The sequence below is a fragment of the Balearica regulorum genome, chromosome 13 (genome assembly GCF_011004875.1).
Source record: "Balearica regulorum gibbericeps isolate bBalReg1 chromosome 13, bBalReg1.pri, whole genome shotgun sequence".
NCBI lineage: Eukaryota > Metazoa > Chordata > Aves > Gruiformes > Gruidae > Balearica > Balearica regulorum.
Window position 1 is genome coordinate 10605050 of NC_046196.1, and position 23600 is coordinate 10628649.

Consider the following 23600-nt stretch of genomic DNA (forward strand, 5'->3'; position numbering starts at 1 on the left):
GAAGAAGGTTGATTTTTAGAGGCGTTTGTCAGGTGCCTGTTACTGACTTCTAGCTGGTGTTGCACATGTACTTCTAAAAACTCTGCTTGGAAATTCCACTAAATGGTATCCAAGAAATTATTTTTTTTCTGGGTGGAAGATCTGCCAGGAGCTACAAAATCTCTGCAAAAGAGTATTCATGGTAATACTTCTATGGCATAGAATATGATCTTGATCTAGAGCAGGTTGTTATCAGAGCTGCAATAACAACAAACCCTCCCCCTTTTCATGAACCGTGGCTGAATTATGCTAATCCCTATACAAATGAATGAAAAAATTAGTATAATGAGGATTTGAGTAAGTATTGTACAATATTAACTGATAGAATACATTGTAGATTAGTGATTCACAGTTTGTCTCACAGTGTCCTATATGACATACTTTCAAAATACGAATTATTTTCCACAATTTAAATGAAGCTCTAGCAATGCGCTAGAGCACCTCAGAAATATTTTAGGCTTGAGAGTTGTCCAAACCTAACCTTTGAATTCTTGAACACAGTAAAACATACAATTTGTACGTCAGAGCATGCAAAAAGCACAGCTGTTAACTGTGACCTTGAGGAGGCTTTGCAGCTGCAGTTATGTTGCAGCATTAAGAGTGACGCATCTTTGTAATGTTTTGCACTTTGTGAATGCATTTGCATCCCATTCCTTGTATTTATTATGGACAGAATTAAATCTCACAAGTCAATCAAACATGTCAGTCCTCTGCTGGTCATTCTGACAGCACAGGGCAACCAAAAGACAGAAGATTTGCAAATTTACAGGGAACACCATGTAGTTTTGTCAGTAACTTGATATGTGCATGAGTAGGTATATGCCAAATTTATGCACATGAATTTGGACACTCTTGTGGAGTTTTCAGGACTAGACAACTTGGTTTGGTGTTGACAGTTAAAAGCTTCTGTGTAAATAGACACCTGGTGCCATACTCTAACAGTGATTAGACATTCCAGTGATAATAGTTTGCCAGGAAGCAAGGCTAGTGAAAAAAAGCCAAATCCAATTAAAATATATCATCAGGTAAATGTGAGTTTTGGCAGCAGGACAGAATTACTCACTTTAGACTTTGCTGAGGACACAAAGTAAACACCTCTCTTCACAAGATATGTGACCTGTTACCAGCAACATATGCTAAACTGTGCATCTAACTAGTTAGGTCCACCAGCAGCACATCAGGAGACACTAATTCTGCAGAACATTACCTATGCAAATCAGAGGCCATTTCCCCCAATACTAACTGTTGCCTGTTGAGTGCCTAAGCACTGGGCTAACCAAATGGGGAGTTAGTTGTTTGAGCTGGGGGAAGCTCAATGTAAGGTTTAACAGCTGATGCAATTTGCCTGCTTTACGGGAAAGGTCAGCCCCTATAAAATCGTGGAAACAGAGCTCCCAAACAGCTGGAACAATCTCTCTAAAGAACTGGACTTGGGCAGGTAGAGTAGAAAGAGACAGAAGAGCTGTTTTTGGTTTACTGTTTTTGAGAAGTGAGTTTATGGACAAATTTAAAGAGAATGTATCCTATGAAGAGGAATTTATAAAGCAAATGCAGTAAGTCCAAGTTTTTCAGAGACATGATTGCTTTTTAACTTAATGAACAGCAATTAGGGAAAAATCATGGAAACACATTGATTATAACACAGTAAAATGAACATGAAAGCTTTAACAGTACTGAAGGCTACCATACACCTCAACTAAAGCCTACAATTCTTTCAAACAGCCTTGCCAGCCTGCTTTGAATTTCTGGAAACCACAGGAAGGTATCTACAGGCTTGTGAGTAGATTAGAAAATTATACTGCTCCCAGAAAACAAAAAAAACCCAAAACAAAATAAGAAAACCCAAAACCAAACCCCCACAATTGTTTATTGGCTGTAACACAAGACCTTCAAGTCAGGAGAGGACTTAAAGGTAGAACATTACAGGCTTCAATTTATCAGTATAGACACAAGACAGCTGCCTAACTAAAGGCATTATTTGGAGGCCTGTTCCTGCCAGAGCTGACAGGAGAACTAGGTTGAAGATGAGCAATAGTATGAAGGGTCAAGGCACCCCTTCCCAATATGAGCTGTTGAAATACAGTGTTCATAAAAGCAGGGTTTACTTCTTAAAGAAACTGCCTGTTAAAGAAAAGGACACAGAATTTCTGTTTGTGATTCATCTTGTTCCAGAAGTTTATAACATGTAAATCTGTATAGTCTGTGTATAACCTTTTGTACAGTGAAAAAAGGAGTATAAAAATACTGCTCTTTCACTCTTTATCCATACTATGAGAAAAGCACAGTTTATTATAACAGGAAATAATACTTTATTATAAAATCTGCATGTAAACAAGTAACAAATTAATTGAATAACAGTTAATGGAAGTGCAAATTAACTTCATAAAATGGTATCTGTTCTGTATTTAACTATATATATATATATAATTCGTTTTTTCCCCATTCTAATGTGGTTCTACTCCCCCCCGCTTTAAGTTTAAAAAGATTTATCATTGCTTGCTTTATACCAAAAAGAGTGTACGAGCCTGCGTACAAGTTTAAGTTTTGCTCTGCAAACAAGACAAGTCTATGGTGATACTTATCATCCTTTCTTATCTTTGCATCTCTGGTATCCACAGGACAAGAGGATATATAACATATGTACACAGTGAAAATGTGGGCATGTCAAGCCACTTATTTAAAGTTAGTTCATTTACTTCCACACATCGAAACTTAAACCACTTATCAGTGAAGCAGACATTGTAGTGTAACTTCTGGACTTGCTTATGCACCTTAAGGCATTAACGAGAGTCTCAATTGATAAGTCATTCTTGTTATCACCATGAGGATCATCCATACACTTCTCATAACAGTCAAATGCTTGTTCATCACCCACGTGCAACATCTGGCCTTACTGAAAGCTTCTAAAGCACAGATAAGTCATGGCAAGACTTTGATTTTGCTTTGAAAGCCATCTTCTTGTTGTTCTTTGCCACAATTCTCCCAAGGAATCGTTTTGCTTTTTTGCCTATGCTTTCTCTTCTTTTTGTGTTGGCCATTCTCCTAGCGTTGTCTTCTTTACTGTCTTTGCGAAGTCTAATTTGCCGAACAATACCTTCAAACAGGTCCTTAACATTATGATGAAGAGCAGCTGAGGTCTCAATGAATTTGCAGTCAAACACAACAGCACAGGCCCGTCCCTCTGGATGGAAAGAGAAAAAGGGAAATGAGTGGAGATGGACTTTTTTTTTCATATAGACTGCTAGAAAAACAAAACAAAAATTGCCTTTAAATAAGGAAAGTGCCTTCAATGCCACGAAAGAGCTTTACTACGTGGTAGGAAAGTGAAATTTGCATTCATGGTTTTCCCCCCTTACTCTTCTTGGTTTTGTTGTGGTATGGTCAGAAATCTCATTTGACCAATGGTACTGAATATAAGGCAGTAATAGTCCTCGAGGCAGACCATCCCAGTATTGTTTAAGAGCTACAGCTAATAGGAGGGGCACTCGGATGCATGCTTGCTGTTTGATACAAAACAGTGTGAGGTATGGAAAGAAATGGTTTTCATTTCTTCTGGAAGTTTTTGAGCAATTACACACCTTTGCCTTGCTGTAACAAGTGAGAGTTTTCCATGCTAGCTACAAATGAAGCTGATACAGTCCACAAGGTCAAGTCATTGAACAGATCACTAGAGGTCACAAAGTTCTACACCATTGGATTTGACTAGGACTGCATTCAAAACACAACATGCTCATGTTCTAGATGCAAGCACATAACTCTGGAACATTGCTGCGGTACAAATTTCCACGTTCAACTTGGGTTAAATAATGGCAAAGTTGTAGACCTGAGCAAAGTACTGATGTCATGACTAGGACAGGTCAATCATGCACTGCCACCAGCCTGAAAAAAGTGATAATCTCCTGATGAACTCCAGTCAATTCCCTATGGAGGCATTTAACACAGGGAACATGGCAAAACTAGACAGCAAGAGATGGTTCATCATCAAGGCACTGATATTTCAGAGTATTCTTCCCAGTGGGGGAACAAAAAAAAAAAAGCCAAAACCACCAAATGTTTAAATAAGTTAAATTAGTACTGTGTTGTTGGCAGTAGTTACTGTGTTCTAGTTACCGAAATGCTAGCTGGAACTAGCTAAGAAAATTCTCACTGATCACACGTGGAGAACACATACAAAACGATTTTTAAGTTGTGTGAGCCTGATCCCACCAGTTCAATTCAAATGTGATGGACTCACTTCCAGAAGAGGATTGTACAAGCTGTATGGGATCACCCTTTTCAAAGGCTGCCTGGGTTCTGTAACACGGCACTCCTGTCCCTTAAAAAGCATAGCTCAAGCTGTCAGACCTTGAGACTAGCTGCTGCACACATAATCTACAGTTAAACCATTTCAGTCAATACAACAATGAATGCTACACAAAACAATACGCTAAAGCTGCAGCTCTGAAGCATTTTCTTCTCTTGTACTGCAGTTCAGAGCACTGCTCTGCGCAGTCACAAATCTCCCCCCCACACACCATCTCCACTGTTTTCTGTGGTTTTCTGTGGTACCAAGTCCCTCAGCATGAACCAGCTGTCTTGATTTCTCTGGTGTGCCATGAATCATACATTTTTCTACATCAAAACCAGAGCATTTCTATTGGCTGTGATCCTCCATGGCCTTTGCTACTAATTTAGACATTACTGTATAAATGAATAGTGTCTCTTACCATCAACAGAGACTTCCCGGGACCTGACGAGGTCACTTTTATTGCCCACAAGAATAATAGGAATGTCTTCTGTTTGCCTTGCTCTTCTTAGCTGGATTCTTAGCTCAGAGGCCTTTTCAAAACTAACTTTGTCTGTCACCGAATATACAATAATATAGGCATCTCCCATTTTCATACAGTGGTTCTGAAGCCATTGGCTGTCATCCTAAAACAAAAGGCAAGAAATACATTTATTGCACTGAAAAAGCTATTCAACACTGTCTGATTAATGATTTAATTATTGTAAGCATTTTTGTAAGCATATTGTAAGATATTTTTCTTAGCTTTATTATAAAGAATCAGTAAAATTAAGCCAGCCTCCCAACTTTTCTTTAAGATTCTGTTATATTTTAAATATAGTACAAAACAAAATTCTCTTGTTTCCAGAAATAATATCAGGTCTGCACTGATCAGATCATGAATCTCTAATTTTACAGTAATTCCCTGGGCTGCTCATGTAAGCTGCTGCTTATTCAAACCATTGAGGGATTCACACTCCAGCCCTATTCAGGTTTTTAAATTGCCTCCCTAGCTACAGAAATTAATTACAGGAGAGAACAAAGGCAGTATGAATTCTATTTTTTCATGTCACTTTTTTTAATGTTACTGATATGATCAAAGAAATTGGCAGACATAGTAGTTTTACTTCTACTTTTTTTTTTTTGAGTGAACCACTGACCAAGCCATAAAGAAAAAATATCTTGAATCTGTATGTACCTGCTCCCATATATCAAACACCACGAGAGATGCTTCTTCTCCGTCAACTATAATTGATCTGTCGTATGTATTTCCTACGGGAAAAAAAAAAAAGTTCAGAAAAAAGACGTTATTCTTCTCCATCCCTGCCGGCTGCCTGGGAGGAGGTGGCCGTAGGGGGATGCCCGGGGAGGCGCGGCCGCAGGCGCTCCGGCAGCGGTAACGCCCCTCCGAGTGGCGGGTCCCCGGGCCCGGCAGCCCGCCTGCCGCCGTGGGTGCCCCACGCCGCCCCGCGCCCTCACCGGCCTCTTCCGCGTCCGCGCAGTCCTCCACGCCGCCGAAGATGCGGGCCAGGCTGGTCTTGCCGACGCCGTGCTCGCCCAGCAGGATCACCTTGTAGAGGTTGCTGTCGGAGTCGCTGCCCGAGGAGATGACGGAGTCGGAGGAGTCGGAGGCCCAGCTCTCCCGGTGCGCCTCGCCGGGACTGTACGAGGTGCAGCGCACCAGGCCGGAGAGCTCGCCCTGCGGCAGGGCGGCCCGCAGGTCCCGCTCGTCCACCGGCATGCTGCGCCGGTGCAGGTGCTGGTGCACGGAGAAGGGCATGCTGCCGCGCCGCTTGTCCAAGTAGCGCAACTTGTCGCCGCGGTTCAGAGTCATGAGAGTGCCGAGCTGCGGCCGGAGGGGAGAGAAGAGCCGTCAACACCCGCCGCCCCTGCAGCGCCCCAGCCCAGGCGAGCCCCGCCGTGCCGTGCCGCGCCGCGCCGCCCGCGGAGCGGCGCTTACCTCGGGGCGCTCCGCGGAGGGAGGGAAGCGGTGAGGGGTTCCCCGCCGTTACTCGCCCGTGCCGCCGCCGAAGCTCCCTCAGCGAGTGCTGCCGCCACCCCGCTCCTCGCCCCTATTTATGGCTCCGCCAGCCCGGCCCTCCCCGCCGTGACGCGCGCCGCGCGGCGCCCTGCCAGCGCGGCCGTGGGCAGCGCCGTCCGCCCACGGTGGTACGGCTCTGCTCGGCGGAGGGCGGGGGAGCCCCGCCGGGGGTGGCGCGGCCCGGTTTGCTGGCGGCAGCGAAGGGGTCGGCGGCGAGGCTCCCCTGCCGTGGGCGCGGGGAAGCCGCCGGGGCCGCGGCACGGCCGAGCAGGGCTAGCGCCGTGGGGAGGCGAGGGGTGGACGCGGAGCGTTTCAGTGGGAAATACCGTCCCGCGTGAGGAGTGAAAGGCCGTGCAGTCAGGCTGGCGGGGTCTGCCCCGCGTCCCTGCTCCCGCCCGGCCCGGGATACTGTTCTTTCCTGATGCTCACCCGGGTGGAACGGAAGAGGGCATTTGCTGCCTGTGTCGCTTGTTTCCACTCGGAGCCCGGCGTGAGAGAGCGCGTGTTGTACACAGATGGGTTTCCTCGGCTTGTTGGGCTCTTATGTCATTGTCCAGGAGTTTAGGTATAGTCCTGTTGTCTACAGTAGTGTTGGAAAAAATATTTGCAAATTTGCAGTCTTTGCATTACTTCATGCTTGCTTTACGTAATGTTCAGGAGCAACTTAGGAGAAAAGCACCTGTACTAGGTGTTGCATTTACATAGTAAACTTGCCAAAGCGTCCACGTGCAGTGTTAACGGTTTAAGAGGCCAATGTAAAACATAAAGGTCAAATTCTTCTCTTGATTTCACCTGAGCAGCAAAGTGAGACAGTGAGAGTCTTATCTCATAAGTGGCACAGTCATTACCATGTGGTCGGGCGAAGAAACGACTAACCAGATAACTATACTTGTATTCTGAATGGCTCACCCAAGCATCGTGTATACAGTTTATTGTTTACCTAGCAACCGAAATATGTTACATTTTACAGCCAAAATAACTCTGGCTCCTGCTCCCAAACGATTACAGCCTGATCAGCGCGGGAAAATCCCTGTGACTCTTGTACAGAGACAATTGCCATCAAATTCACGAAAGTTCAAGGGCTCACAAATCAGCTACAGAAACAAGGCTAAAGAAGGTAAGAGATAGGGAGGTGATGGAAATGAAGTTATAGATGTAGGGAATAAAGTAAGGGAAAGAAAAGAATCTGTGGGATTAGGCTATGGGGTTGCATAGCCAATAAAATACAGCATACTGGCTCAGAAACATCTTTTCTCTTAGAACATGTTAAACTTCTCAGGCTACTTAACTGCAACAAAGATAAACATGAAAAATACTTTGAAGGGACTGACCACAGGGAATGGATATTTTTTTCCTATGAAATTAAGTGAGTGAATATTCCGTTATTTTCAGGAGCTAATTATAATTCTCCAGTCCACGCTCTTGGGGTGGTTTTGGCCCCTTCACCCTGATAACTGCAGCTTGAAGTGTTACTGTGGCAGTTAAAGATCACCAAGTGCTTGCAGCAAGTTCTCTCTGTCTGTCTCGAAAAATAGCAACCAAAATAGCCTTGTCAGTTTAAATAGTCAGAGTTCGGTGGTGAAACGAAGCGAGTGCTTAAGTTAACTGAATTGAATTATAAACCTCTGGTTAGCATTTTAAATCATATTTAAATAAATTGTGCTTAGCATATGAAGTACGCCGTGGTTACTTAACTTGGATAAACTGGGATCTGCCAAACCATCTTGATTAATCTGTATTTATATACAGTTAATTATGTAAATACACTGCCAGAAATGGTTTATCTTCAGTTAACTTTTTAAAAATTTGAATGTTTCTGCTTAAAATTCTCACCTGAAAACATTCTGAGTGGGTTTACAAGTCTTTTGGACCGGTCCTTCTTGAATGCCTTTACTGTGTGTCAGGGTCAAACTTTAGCAGTTGACATATGAAGTGGGGTATTTTTAATTCTTTTCTGTGTGAAAGAAGGGAAATCTGAGGAGCATCAGAACCAAAGATACAGTGCCGCTTTTGTGCCAGATATAGCACTACTGGCTGGAACCAAACTAAAAATGGGAGTTTCACTGACAGACTTACAGAAGCCATATTTTATTCCAGGCCGTTTGTTGATGAGAATTACGAATATTTTAATTATGTAAATGCAGATAAACCCCTTGCTAGCCAAAAAAATAACAGGAAAGGCATATGTAAAAGTGCTAAATAAAATAAAAACTTTGAGAGAACATTGTTTCAGCAGGAAAAGTGGCTGAAAATAAAATAATACCTAATAGAAATGATACAAAAAGTTCAGCCCTCTGTGGCATGTACTTGTTTTGTTCCAGCACCCAGGTACAGCTAATGAATTAATGGTTATAGAATACCGCCGTGGTTACAGGATACTATTGGGGATCTGGCACTGGGTTCTGTGAGTTGTCCTTTAACGGAAAGTGAGATGGTCTTGCATTAGGTCCCCGGGGCTTTACTTGTTTCTAGAGGGATGAGTACAAGTTGCAGAGAGGAGTGCTGTGCCAAGGCAGTTAGGTCTGTTCCCATCCGCCACAGGATTTGTGCCTGGAACCAGAGAAAGGGAGAGGTCACAGGGGTCGTGTAGCTGGTTTATCTCCTTTGATATTAATAGGTCCAGCTATTTTGTGAAGTTGGAAGGAATTAACAGATAATTCACGTTAATCACTTGAGACACAAGCATGTAATTCTATTTGCTGTTAGTTATTGCTGTATATTCATGTATACATTACAGTGGCACCTGCTGATTTCAGTTGAGTGCGTATAAGACCACAAGATTGAAATGCTGATCTCAGTTTCTGTGAATGATTTTCAGACCATCTCCTTTCTCACCTGCCCTCCATTTCCACTTCTGTGTGACTGTGATTCTAACAGATATATTAACTGTAATTTATTTCTATTTAAAAGTATTGTGGTTTAACCCAGCCAGCAGCTAAAACAACCACACAGCCATTTGCTTGCTCCTCCCGCTCCAGTGGGATCGGGGAGAGAATCAGGAAAAAAAGTAAAACTCATGGGTTGAGATAAGCCAGTTTAATAGGACAGAAAAGGAAGATGATGATGATGATAATAAAAATAATAAAAGAATATACAAAACAAGTGATGCACAGCACAATTGCTCACTGCCAGCTGACCAATGCTCAACTAGTTCTCGAGCCATGGTCCCGCCCCCAGCCAGCTTCCTCCAAGTTGTATACTGAGCATGACGTCATATGGCATGGAATATCCCTTTGGCCAGTTTGGGTCAGCTGGCCTGGCTGTGTCCCCTCACGGCTTCTTGTACACCCCCAGCCTCCTTGCTGGCCAAGGCAGTATGAGGAAACCGAAAAGTCCTTGACTTGGTATAAGCATTGCCTAGCAACAACCAAAATATCAGTGTGTTATTAGCATTATTCTCATCCTAAATCCAAAACACAGAGAAAATTAACTCTATCCCCGCTGAAACCGGGACAGAAAGAGATTTTCATGTCTTGCTTTTCTACTCTTTATTTTCTATTGTTTTAGCTTCTACTGGTCTAAGATTTTAATTAAATGAGTGCTTCAGACACATACTGTAGACTTGGTATTTTTCGTAAGCCAAATATACCATTCCTTACAGATTGAAATGGAAACTGGAAATTTTATAATTTTGTTGGATTTTACATAGAATCAGACCTGGAGGCTATCAGTGTTGAAGGTAAGAGTCCGCTCCAGCCTGCATGGCAGATTGTAAGTGCACTGACTCAGGGTTATCAAATTAGCAGTGGTACCGTCTGTGATTCTTCAGTCACAGGTGACTCTGGAGCAATTCAGGTGCCTGTGCCCTGCAGTGCCTGTGTCATATAACCAGCAGCAGAGCTGCAGTCCAGGGGCTGCTGTCTAACCTAGAGCCTTGCTGCATGAGGAGATACGGCTCAACAAAAGTAGCAAGCAAATTCTGCCGAGACCAGAGGCACTGGGTCATTTCTGGTGTCAGGGAACCCAGTCAGCTAAATCCTAATTACCAGGGTATTGTGGGATCCTGGAGGAGCCACTGTAACCTCCCATTTGTGAATCAATCCAAAAGCTTCACTTTTGCTTGGCTGCCCAGCGTCTAGGGTATATGTCCTGTGGGTCTTATAGAAGAATTTGATCTGAGACTTAAAAGGAAGGGAACATTGATGTCCTATATTGTGTGGAATTGAGGACAAAGCTCTCTAAAAAAGGATTACTTTTTTTTTCCAGTTTCATTTCATCTTTGTATGATTTTCATTTTCCTTATTTCATATCTTTTTCATTTATATTTCACTGTTGTAGCATATCCAGTTTCTTTTTTCCCCCCTATAATCTCATTCCTTTCTTATTCTCTCTCTCCTTTTTTTCCCTTTCAGTTTTCCTCTATCTTTTGAGAAGTGTCACTGTTCACTTCTGGCGGCTCTCTTGGACTGAGTACTTTTCATTATATGGAAAATGTAAAACATGCAGTCCAATCCTGTTTTTCCAGTTATTTATTCCTGGGGTAATAAAGATTGTGCCTGAAGTTTCTTTATGCTACATTAGGTGAATTTTCAGTGAAGAAAGCAGAATTTTGGGGGTTGAATTAACTGTATGTTATTCTACCTCATCAGTGTTTGTTCAAGGTCAAATGCCATATTATAAATAGCACTTCTGTTTTTTACATCAAATTAATATTATCACTGAATTTCTGTTTTTGCTTTTGCTGTTGTCTTGGAATTGTTTCACATTTGATTAGGATTAATAGAAATATTTTGAACAGTCCAAAGACTGGATTAGCAGCAGTGAGGTTTGGGAGAAAGTATTGTTCTCAGCGTGGCTCTACGCTGGAAGTGGGTTTCTCCTCTCCTTACTTTTCAACTCATTTGCACTTCCTCAAGTCTAATTAATCATCCATTATGTGGGTGAAGTTATTTCTATACAAACTGCAGAGAGATCCACAAAGGTCTCTTCTTGCCAAGTTGCATGAAGCATTACTCCTGCAGAAGCATGAGTCTGGCTACCTCCCAAATACCTGGACTAAAAAAGAAATAGCAGCATTTATTATTATTTTAATTACAGAACTGACAGACTCAGGCCAGTGGGAGAAGAGACAGAGGCAGCAGTAGGAAATGCATTGGATTTTTTTAACCTAAGCAAGAGAGATGGGTATGGGGAAATGAAATAAACCCCCCCACCACATTTTTTCCTTATCCTACAAGAAGTAGGATATAGTGCAAATGTGGTGTCAAGTTTTCCTCACCATCACCCTTAAAATCACAGATTAGTGCGTGCTGAACAGATACAGGCTAACTGGTTCAGTTTGTGGGTTGTATGCAAACACGTATTAGACCTTTTCATGTGTAGCATATGGTATATTGTATTATCTTGCAGTTAATGTATAGGGATGTAAAAGTAGGTTACAGTTTGAACTGTACCAATAACTGTAGCAATGGTGAAGCTTTCAGCCTTAGCACTAACTCCTTTGTCAGAAAGCCTGACAAATGCCGCATCCACACTGAACATTCCCTAGGGAGGGCAGCACACCCCTTCGGCCAAGGACCCATGCTTTGTCTCATAATTATTCTTGCATTTAATGACAGGTAATATTTTTGATTGAATAGTGGCAGCCATGAATGGGGGCTGCAACAATAAAATGGGAGAAATATGAGCTTTGGAGTTGATAGAAATAGTTGCTTAGAAAGCTCACATAGGGTGCCAGGGGGGAAATGCAAGCAAAAACCTAAATAAATCCATTCTTATATCTACAAAATTAATCAGAAGTTGGTTCCTCTCACAGCTAATGTGCTTCCTCTCAGCTCTAGACCAGAAATTCTAAAGGTCACTGGTAGGCACTGCAAAAGAATATATTACTGTTTGTGTTTTTCAGGTAGAAAATGATAAAATAGGTAAATTTTAAGTCCGTTGCTTGTAACATAAAGCAAAGGCCTCTGTCTTTCTGAAACTCTTGCAAAAGAGTGCAAAAAATAACTTGGGATAAGAATAACTGGAAATGTGGTTCATCTTCCTGCTGCTCGGAATTTCTCACTGCTTTGAGTAAGCTCAAAAACTTCTACTACAGATAGCTTCATGACCAACTGAACCAGGTGAATCATTGCTCTGAAAAAAAGAAGTTGCACAAATGGCATATCTAATTTCATTTTTGCCTGTGCCGTTCCCTCACTTCTTTTTCACAGACTCCACCACACTATTAGTAAACTGTCCTCTTAGAATATACTTGGGAAAAGCATTCTGTCTCAGTCTAACTTCAAATTTGCACTGATTTTTAGTTTTTCAGATTTGAGTTTACTTCTTAGTGACATGGTAACCACTCGTGCTATACCCTGTTACAAGAGTCAGAGTTTGGATACCCCCTTAGTTTCCTCAGTCACTGTGGAATGGACTCATTAGCACGTACTGAATGTGATCAGCTGTTTGCTCCTATTGAATTTCAAGTTTGGAATAAAATCAGAACATGACCTAAGATATTTCCATAATTATTTTCTTTTATCACCCCTAATTCCGCTTTTTCAGTATTAAGCCTGTCATGGCCAATGTGCATGACATACATCATCCGTCCATGAGTGGAATGCTAAATATCCTGTTACAATTCCTGTGGGATGTATACTCCTTAGTGTGGATTTCAGAGGCCCTTTACAAGAAATATCTAGAAGTCTCATACCATGAAAAGGTTTCTGAATTTACAGATTGCACCAGACACTTGGTTTAAGGAGTGGGCAAAGTAAATGGCTGTCTGTCTTACTAAGAAGTACATAGTAGTAAGGAAGCAAATTGCAAATATAAGATTTATTGTTTACCAGCAGTAGCTCTTGGCAAGAGGAATGAACCTATTTACAATAACAAATTAAAGAAGCTGTACTGGGTCAGACTCAACTTACAGCCAGTTTCCAGCAGCTGTCAGTAGCAGATATCTAAAGAAGAATGGACAATAAGAACATGATAAACACAGTTAAAACTCCCCGCATACAACCACCAGACCAGAAGCATGCCTTTTGTTCAGAGGCCCTTGATGTTTTTCTGCATATTTTTCTAATTGCTTTTTAACCCATGTAGATTTCAGTTCTGCAACACCGCCATTTACTGTATTGTGAAGCAGAGAATAAGATTTCCTTCATGTCTTCTTCATGTACGTAATGATTTTATAGCTTTCTTCAGTAATTACCTCTTTCAGCTGAGGAACCTAGAGTATTCAGTCACTTCTTGTATAAACATCCCTACTTGCCCTTCTCTGTATCTTTTCTAATACATAGGGGACAAGGAGCACACAGATTAGAGACATAAATTATTCAAACTGCATGTGCCCGTGGACTTCCACAGTGGACAGTGACATTTTCTGCTTGCTTTGTTAATCCTGAGAATTCCTAGCATCTGTTTATGCTGTCAACTGACCAATAAGTAATATTTTCATGGACCTACTGTAACTGTCTTTTATTGAAGAACTAAGGATTTAATTGGCAGGAAATTGGGCAGAAAGCAGCCTAAACCTGCCCTTGGCAACCCACAGAGCCCATCTCTTCCATACGCCTCCTGGACAATGTCTTCAAAAATTGTCTGTTAGCAGGCATCTTCCACATAGTACTGCAGAAAAAAGTGCAGAAACTTGCAGAAAGAAAGTGTAGTTGTAAGAGAAAACTTCCCTGCAGCAAGAGATTACAAGTGAGGGTGCCGGGAGTATGGCAGATTGTGCCAGTGACAAAGCGTTGCTTACATTTCAACACATTACAGAGATATCAAAGGAGAGAAGATCTGGGGATGTGGGGTCTGAAAATCTGGATAAAGTCATCATATTGTAGATAATTCCATGAATACGACACGTGAACAAGGAAAAGTCTCCTTGCAGTGAAAACCCATAAGTAGGAGTAGAGCTGTGGTCCTCTAAGGAAATGACCAACACGCTTCCAGTCACAGGGTTGCATAGATCCATCACTGAGAGAAGGACGTATGATAGAAACACAATTTATAATGTTTGTGACAATATAAAGTGAAACTTTAACTGTGCTGCCCTCTTCTGTGTACTAAATAAGAAAAAAGGACAAGGATTTTTTAGTCCGTCTTTTCTTACACAGAGAACTCTAGTTTTGTGTCCAAATGTGCATTTATAGTGCTTAGAACTGCTGCACTGGTGGTGACCAGAATTAGAACATAGCTGCCTTTTGCTTTAGGTGATAAAGTCTGATCTTGTTTCCCTTGGAGGAAAGCTCCATTTCCCCTTTCATTTCAACAAATGAAAGCTTGAAGCAAGGACAAAACCTTGCAGTCACATGGGAGACTTATGAATTTGAAATTCTTTACACTTCTTTATAACTCAGTGAAGAATTTATGGTATCTTCCTGTGGTGAGTGATGTCATGGAATCTTTCATGTAAAGTGTGTAGGAATTTGGATGTGAGAGATGTTATCATCTGTTCCAGGAGAAACTCGAAATTTGTCCGGCTGGAATGTGCTGAGTTTGGCAAATTCCACATTTGCATCATAGCAGTAATAGGCATCTCTGCTTCTTTTAAATGTCTCATTTCCTGCTTTGCCTCTGCCGCTGTACAAGATACTCTGATGAAGACCTCCAAAATTCTTATCCTAGAATTATACTAGAATCAAATGAACTTTCTTATTTTCACTTTAAATTGCCAAAGTTTTTTTCTGATTTTATTCTTCAGAAAGAATGTAGTAATAATTATGATAATCATAATATGCTTCATTATCTACCACTTTCTCTCAAAAATAAATCATTATCAGGATCTAGGCTCATGATAAAATACAGAGAGCAAGAACAAGCATAGGTTGAGGTAACAGAATGGTATGAAGTGTGTACCTTCTATAAAGACCATTATAGACAGTAGACTTGAAAAATATGATTTTATGAAAGCAAATGCAGATTTTTCAAAGCCAGCCATAACTAGAAAAAGCTGAATCAAAACTCCAGTGCTAAAAGTTTCTCAGTCCTGAAGATAAAACTGCAAAATCTTGATGCTTATCAAGGACATTTTACACGCAAACCAGTTACAGTGAAGCAGGTAAGAAATAACTTTATTTCCCCATTCATCTTATTCCTCCTGCAAGCAACTTTCCCACATCTAGTGAATACCAGCGTACTGAAATCTTCGGCAAGGCAGTGGCATGCTGAGCTGCTGATCACATTGGGAAAGTGCCAGGGAATTATTGCTCAGCTCTCAATCTCTGCATGTCTCCTGCTTGAGGGCAGAGTTCCCTGTCAGAGGTTTCTTTGACAGGCACATTACAATGTAAATCTTTGGGCCTTAGGCATTTTAAGTGGACTTTCTTAGTTTTCCAAATCATCAAAGCTACTTATATTCAAAGAAGGACTCAGTGATCATCCCATTCTCTGGTGGTAATGAAATTCAGCAAATAGGTTGCATTTCATGGCATTTTTCCCTGTTTACAGTTTTGGAAGTGAGATCAGAATCAGGCCTTGACAGTCTTTTCCTTTCTCTACACTTACTCAGAGCAGTAATTAACATGAACCAGGCAAACGCTTCCTTGGCATCAGACTCTCACGTCAAAAGCATCAAGTCTGTGATTTCATTGCCTGCTTATGTACCCAGGGCTGTAGGGGGAAATGTTTTTTATTCAACAATTAATGTCAAAAAGGATATGATGAATACAGTAAACTGCTTTTCTGCAAAGGCTTTTTCTTTTCACACTCACCAGTTGCTTTCATAATCTTTACCAAAGAAAGGGTTATATATTTGCATTACTCGTCTGCTTAAGCACATCAGCACCACCAGAATCATTCAAATGAATCTACAGCCTTCTAAGGTAACAGCAGCATGTAGCTAAGCAACAAAAAAGAATATAGTATTTTTCAGGAAGGAGGACTTTTCTAGATGATCTCATACAGATGCAGTGCTTTTTTTTTTGCCTTATAAGAAGAAAATGGTTCATTGGAGAAATGAGTCTGTCATCCTGTCACCATCAAGTCATATCGATATGTAGGCTTCCCTTGATTAGCTGTGAAAGAAAATAACAATGCATTGTATACTGTTCCTATTTATTTCTGTATATCTATGACATTTGTATGATTTTTTACAAAGACTAAAACCCACAAAAAAAATTATGGTGTATTTCATTAACCATCATCCAAATTAAAATGGAATGCTTCAATAATTACCAAGTCAGCTGAAATAAATTGTATCTCAGTTCAGCTGAAACCGTGTCAGCTTTAAAAGAGAGATTTTATGAGTGGAAAAGACATCCTGTTGTATGTACAGTCAGTCCATCACTATGTGTAGGGGCAGAGCTGTTGTGCATGGTGAACACTAATTTTATGCATGTGAAGGGATTCAGTTAAGTGCAAGCCAAAAAACTGATGTGATCTAGCAGGTACAGCATAGGCATCGATGCCTTGGTGCCCCGGATGAGGGTGATGAACTCAGCAGAGGATGACGGGTGTCAGGCCAGCTTCTGGGCTTTGGGGGGGGGACTCTTTCCAGCCTTGAGAGGCAGCAGGAGCTCTGAGATGCTGGATGAAGATATCTTCCCTTGTTTCTCATCCGGGTTTGTGCTGGCCAGGTCTCAGGACAGCTGCTGACCCATGTGGAATCGTAGCACCATCTGCCGGGGTGCCATTATCAGACCCTGAACGACATCAGGATTCAGGATCTCAGTTCACGATTTCAGCTACCCCATTTCCCATTTCTTCTATATTCCCTTTTCTACATCTCGCTAATTTGACAATTTGACTGTACAGGCAAAAAAAGTATTTAACTTGCAGGGCTTTCAAATGTTGTTTCCCAGCCTGGGTGCAGCAGGGCAGCCTGTGTGGCTGGGACAGGCTGTGCACGGTGCTGGCAGGAGACCTGCTGGTGCCAGGGAAAAAGTCTGTCCTGGAGTAGGGCAGTCCATCTCAAGTTGTCCATGTTTGTGACAGCACACGTGCATTGCAGTTTCTGTGGCAAGTATTTTTTCTGGTACAGACCTGTATGTAGCTAATCGGAGACATTACATCACAGTCTTGGCAGCTTTCATGTATGTATTTCCTCTCTTTGGCATGTTATTTTATTTGTGTATTCCAGACCCTGTTCTGTGGGATGGCTTCCATTCTTCCCAGCTGGACCAAGGCATGATTCATACCACATTGTCTCTTTCATCTTGTCTTTCTGCATGGCAAAGCAGGAATTGCCCAGTTAAGCATGCAAGCCGAAAAAAAAGACACAATTTATTTGTAGTCAGTGAAGGACTCAAGCAACTTTTAAGAAGATGAAGACCGGATCACAGTAAAATGTTGGAGGAAGGTACACCATCTTCATAACATTCATAGCGAAGTTCCTGCAGTTTTAAGGATTAGTAGAATATGTTGCAAGTCCTAAACTAGTATGATACATTAACTGATGTGTATACAGTTTGCATCTAACCTATAGTGTTTATTTATTCAGCCATGAAGTGCAGAAAACTGCTAATTATATGACTTGGTAAATGCATGAATACATGTCCTGTGGAGTTAAGTGCTTAGACTACAGATGAACTGAAATGTGTACACGCAAATGGCATATACATTTAAAGTAAGGCAGTTATGATTGAGGTTAAAGCTGATACGATGTTTACTTTTTGTTTGAAAAAAATAAATTAACTCTCAATTGTTTTACTAGGAATGTCCCAATATTCTTTATACCAACAAAAATAAATGTGACAAGACTACATCACTTGTATGCTAAAAATATAATCCAGAGTGTAACTTCAATTAAAGCTCTAAGTTTGCAGGATCAGACCCTGAATGGTGAGTTTCAAGGGGAAGAAATTGTTTAGATAACAATTTTGTCAATTTTGTCATTAGTAAGAATCATTAATAAAGTGTAACTTGACAGGCTCTTTACATTATTGACTTATGTTTCAAAAAACAAGTCCAAAATGCATTGTTGTGAAAATAAGTCAGTACCAATTCGAAGAGAAACAATTTATGTGACTCATTCCTAATGATTATTTTCTGTCCACCTCAGAAGTAATTGTGTTTGTTAAGAAGTTGGCTGCAGTGTTAATGACACTATTTTCTGATTTTCAGTAATAAAACAAGTTTTGTTCTCTTAAAACCGTTAGGGAAAAAATTTGGACTGTATTGGCATTTATTGTTTCTCTCTGCAAGCACTTCAGGCTACATGGATGATTTATTTGTCACTTTGCAGGGGAAATAAAAAGTATTGCTGCTTAGATACCTTCATAATCCTTAGAGCATGTGCCAGCTCTTCCATTAGTAAAGTGTAGAGAAATCAAGCTGCCAGGCATCCTGGGGTTAAGCAAGCTCCTGACAATCTATTGAAGTTATTTTGGTCAAAGCCATGTGTGACACATCTGATGGGAACCCAGATGAAACTAATTTGGGTAGATGAGGAAAAAAGTGCTATGAGAAACCATCATCTCAAAGTTACATCAAAATAACAGGGAGGATCATGTCCAGCAGAGAGGGTTTGACAGTGATGACTTGCCAGTTGCTTGGGTCTTCCTGCTTTGCTCAGCATGGACACAGCTGCTGCCCACACTCTTTGGCCGCTGCACTTGCGATCTGGCAAGGTGTGCATCTCCCTTGTCAACTTAAAGCATTAGTTTTATGTAGATACTTCTCCTCCTGATCCTCCTGTCTCCTCCTGCTGCTTCTGACTTCCCCGCAGTGGGACCGCAAAGGCTTTCTCGTTACCTGCAGCAGCACAAGGGCAGTAATGGGATAGGCTGTGGAACAGCCCAGCAAGAGAAGGTAGAGGGGAGCCACGCTGTGGCCATGCCTTAGCTACAGGCCCCAGGTGAGAATCTCCCCTTCAGGCAGCCAGCTTGTAGGGAACAAGGGAACCAGAGGGGTGGGAGATGTCTAGCCTACAGTAATGGGAGCTCACTTATTTCCTCTGCAATTTGGAGGACAAAGCCTCCAGCACTGTAGAAGCTACCTGTTCTCCATGTTGCCACAGACCAAGGCTGGAGGCATTCCCCAGCTAGTGGCAGCACAGTGAGGTGTTGTACACCCCTGCCATTTCCTTCTCTCTTCCTTTGCCTTCCCAAAGCTCCCTAGCAGCAGCTGCTCCCCATTCCCATGTTATATTTGTTCCACAGACTTGCTGAAAATTAACTTCTGCCCTGTTCTCTCCCTCCAGCCCTGTTCTGGGAGCTGAGCTAATGGCAGGAACCAGAGACTGATATAACTTCTGTACTAAAGAGCTTTGGCATCTGAAGCTTGCATGTGCTGCAACAAGATGCTGAAAAGCAACAAAACCGATGAGACAACTGGCAAGTTACTCAGCGACCCTGATGAGTGTGTGGAATGAAGCGGGGAGAGGAGGGTTTCCAACCACCCAAACAACCAGGATGTTTTTATCACTGCTGACAGGGCTGCTCCTTTGACCCACAAAGGAAAGTTAAGGAATGGAGATAACCTGCTGCAGGATGCAAAAGCTCTTTACAGGTAGGACATGAAAGAAGAAATGTTTGAATTGATAATAAGAAATACATAAAAAGGTTACAGAATGTGATAGCGTGTCTTCTGCAGCTACTGAAGTGTGTTGAACAAAATGAGGGTTCTCTGCTATTTGTATGTTTTGTAAAAATGTTGTGTATTTTTAGCATTTTGTGGAATGAAGAGTTTTATGTGCTTTCTATTAAATGTTGCTGGCAAATGGTTGTGAGACGTACCAGCAGACTTAAACACACAGGTAATAGCCTCAGCTTCCCCTGGTTTTATACACTTTGCTGATACTTACCTTTCCATAGTAACATTTGAAAGATTTTGCTATAAGCTTTTCTTTTGTTTAGAGAAAAAAGTCGATTCTGCCATTTGTTCAGCCTATATTTAAGCCAAACAGTGAATTTCATAATGGAAGGGAAAGTGGTATAGTTGTCTGGTTGACAGGCTAAAGGGAAATGTTTTTAACAGCTATAAAAAACCCAAACACCTAACATTGTAAAACATGTAGTTTATAAATCAAAGCTCCAGAGGGAGATCTTTATCAAAGCACTTTATTGATGTAAACACATCAATCTTAAGCATGGCTAGAAGACTGAAGTTTTAACTAACAGTTCCCAGTGTGTGGTAGACTTTGCTCCACCCAAGGAGCACAAGAAATATGGCCGTTGAAGCGTGAAGTTCTTCCATGGACAGTTCAGTTGTGTCTTTGGATACAAAGCTGCTGAGCTGCTTCCCTGCCACTCATGTAATTGAGAGATGAAGTGTCTCAAAAGTTTCAGATTACTGGTCCTAGGCAGCAGTGACAGTATGGGAGCAGCTGGGAAGAAGTCTGCTTCCTTCCAGGGAGCAGGACTGTTGTGGGCAGGCCCAAGTATGCGCAGTGTGGTGGAACCCAAGATGCGTGAACTGCGTTGGTCTGCGGGCTCAAACACACGGCAGGTGACTCTAGCGCACAACACAGCCAGTTGCCCTGGGGAGCTCCTGTTACAGCATTTGCAGATTGAGAGTAGTGAATGCCATTCAGGCACCCCTGGAAGGCTCTGCCCAGAACCGAGGAATGTGAAACAGATGTCTGCTGCTGGCATTTTTCCTGGACTTGAATGAGGCTGTTTGTATTCACCACAGCTGCTCTAAAGGGTCATAGTTTCTGATGGAATGTGTCCTATTACAAAGCATTCCAGAGCTAAATTTAGGGGTAGCTTTTTGGAAAAATAAGAGTCTGAAAAGAAATATTTGTAACAAATTAATGTTTTCTTCTCCCACTTTATCTCCATACAGCAGGAGCCAGCTAATGATCGTTAAAACCAGGGAATGGAAGACTTTTTGCTAGAACTGGCGGTACATTATCATTCAGCAAGTATCCAAGCTGAGAGAGCCTGTACAAGCAGGACCTGTGATCTTCAGCAAAGTAACTATGGTTTGTCCTTACTGTTGTTTCTATGACCTCATAAATATAACATCCACATCACTTAAAGAAACATGCCAGACCTAAAGTAATAGAATTCTCCATCCCTAAGATGGAGCAGAAGTCAGACCTTTTCCTCAATATCCCACAAGAGTCCCTTTATTGAAAAGTCATCCCCCAACTATAAACAATCTAACCACATACTGTTGCTTCTCTGAAAAGGTAAACGGTACAAAATGCACCCCAGGGTTACTGTGTACAATGTGCTTCATGAGGCAAATGCCAACATCCCAATAAACTATTCAACACTATTATTATGTAGTGGTGAAAGCCAAGCAGAGAGATTCAACAAAGCATAATTTACTGATTCCTTCTCTATTTGGAGTGCAGGTTGAAACAATCTGTTGGCAGCTTAGTCATCCTTCTGTTTTCCCCCAGCACATATTTGCATTTTTCTCCCTCAAAATCTGGGAGAGCAAAATTCATTTTCTAAAAAAACCCAAAAAACCCAGAAAACAAAATCAAACCAACCAAGCGTGTTGCCTATGAGCTGCCTGTATGCATTGCCATGGTTGAAGTTTCAGTTGTGGTGCAAACGCTGGCAATGTCAGAACTAATCAGTTCAGTGATTCAGCAAGGGAGGCAGAGAGGAAAGATAGTATAAACAGCTGGGTCATTGTGCTCCTTTCCCAGTGTTAACAATACATAAATATTGTCTTTATTTACAGTTTCATTCATACATTCAAGCAAGCACTGATCATTCAAAGGATGCTAAGCCAAATAAGCAGATAACAGCTGTTGCAGTGTTGGCTTTCTGTAGAAGCCCTGTGCAAACTAGGTGCCTCTTTTCTGAAATGGGAAGATTTTGATTTGCTTCTGTCCTATTTTGCTGTGACTTTAGATGTTACACTTGGGTCACCACTGCTTCAGCTTCCTCAGCTGCTCAACACAGACTAGACTGGACTACTAGGCTATGGTTTACATAGTGTTCATAAGCTTCACCATTTTTAAAATAGCATCTGAAACCCTCCAAGAGAAAATACTACTGAAATATAAAGCATTACCATCAAACAGGTAAGCACAATCTACTTTTTAAAAAGTGTATTAGTTACTCTCTTGTCGTGGTTTTACCCCAGCTGACATCTAAGCAGCACACAGCTGCTCTTTCACTCCCCCTCAATGGGATGAGGGAGAGAATTGGAAGAGTAAAAGTGAGAAAACTTGTGAGTTGAGATCTAGACAGTTTAATAAGTAAAGCAAAAGCCGTGCGTGCAAGCAAAGCAAAACAAGGAATTCATTCCCCGCTTCCCATCAGCAGGCAGTTCAGCCATCTCCAGGAAAGCAGGGCTCCATCGTGCATAACAGTTACTTGGGAAGACAAACCCCATCACTCAATACGTCCCCCTGCCCTTCCTTCTCCTTCCCCCAGCTTTATATGCTAGTATGACATCATATGGTATGGAATATCCCTTTAGTCAGTTGGGGTCAGCTGTCCTGGCTGTGTCCCCTCCCACTCCTTGTGCACCCCCAGCCCACTTGCTGGTGGGGTGGGGTGAGAAGCAGAAAAGGCCTAAACTGCTTAGCAACAACTAAAATACAGAGCTTTATCAGTACTCTTCTCATCCTAAATCCAAAACACAGCACTATACCAGCTGCCAGGAAGAAAATTAACTCTATCCCAGCCAAAACCAGGACATGTCTAGATGACTGATGACAATGAAGGTAACATTACATGTGTGCATACACCAAAGTACCTGACAGGATTTTTTTAACAAGTTATTTTTCCATGTGGTCTTTGATTAGAAACATCTCTTACAAAAGTTCTAGTTAATTCTGGAATTCTACCTTAATGAATTTTTCTATTGTCAATTTCTGCCAAAGACAATAGTTTAGTAAATGCCACATTTCCCAGACCAGAAGCATAGCCTAGGTATTATTATTAAATCTCAATACGTTTAAAGCAAAACTTGTCATTTAGCTGTCAAACTTTGCCAGAAAAGTCTTTCAGCAGAGAGTAGCTGGACTGTTCATACTGAAAACTATGAATGACTCTCTCCTATATTGTGGCAAGTGCATGAAAAAAAACCACAACCCTATCTCAAAGATACTATATTTCCTACCACAAGTAATGAGTAATTAAATCACATTTTATCCAGGTCTAAGAGTCCTCCATATTTGGCTAATCCAAGCTAATATAATAAAAACCAGGCAGATGATAGAAGTGTTTACACTTATTGCTAAAATGTGTTAGAACTTTGTACACGTGAACCTAAACAATTTTTGATGTCTGAAGCTAAAATTATATTAGCAGTCCAAACAGTCACATGAACGTAAAGATTTTAACTGTCAATTGGCTTAGTGTACTTGTAAAGTCCAGTGTGCAAAATCCACTTCTAAAATGCAGTTTATAGCTAATCTGGATAGTGAGAAACTAGTTAATAACAGGTTGAAACAAGTATTTTTAAAGAAAAATCTAC

At 41.4% G+C, this 23600-nt stretch overlaps 1 protein-coding gene and 1 long non-coding RNA gene across 3 annotated transcripts in view; one reads left to right on the forward strand and one right to left on the reverse strand.

Annotated features, from left to right (window-relative positions):
- LOC142603682 (uncharacterized) overlaps window positions 1-23591 on the forward strand; it is a 56236-nt gene extending 32645 nt beyond the window's left edge. Inside the window, exons 1-5 of one of the 2 annotated variants that reach the window (XR_012837575.1) lie at window positions 14858-15330; window positions 17350-17568; window positions 17923-18050; window positions 19411-19718; window positions 20997-23591. This is a non-coding gene — a long non-coding RNA (uncharacterized LOC142603682). Of the gene's footprint in view, window positions 1-14857; window positions 15331-17349; window positions 17569-17922; window positions 18051-19410; window positions 19719-20996 lie in introns of those variants that run through there. The other variant, XR_012837576.1, reaches the window with a different exon arrangement.
- RRAD (RRAD, Ras related glycolysis inhibitor and calcium channel regulator) overlaps window positions 2325-23600 on the reverse strand; it is an 89979-nt gene continuing 68703 nt past the window's right edge. The window contains exons 2-6 of the mRNA XM_075765534.1: window positions 6264-6332; window positions 5783-6149; window positions 5502-5575; window positions 4746-4950; window positions 2325-3220 (exon numbers count right to left, since the gene is read on the reverse strand). Coding sequence (XP_075621649.1) covers window positions 2943-3220; window positions 4746-4950; window positions 5502-5575; window positions 5783-6137 — 912 coding nt within the window. The 5' untranslated portion in view covers window positions 6138-6149; window positions 6264-6332 and the 3' untranslated portion in view covers window positions 2325-2942. The remainder of the gene's footprint in view (window positions 3221-4745; window positions 4951-5501; window positions 5576-5782; window positions 6150-6263; window positions 6333-23600) is intronic.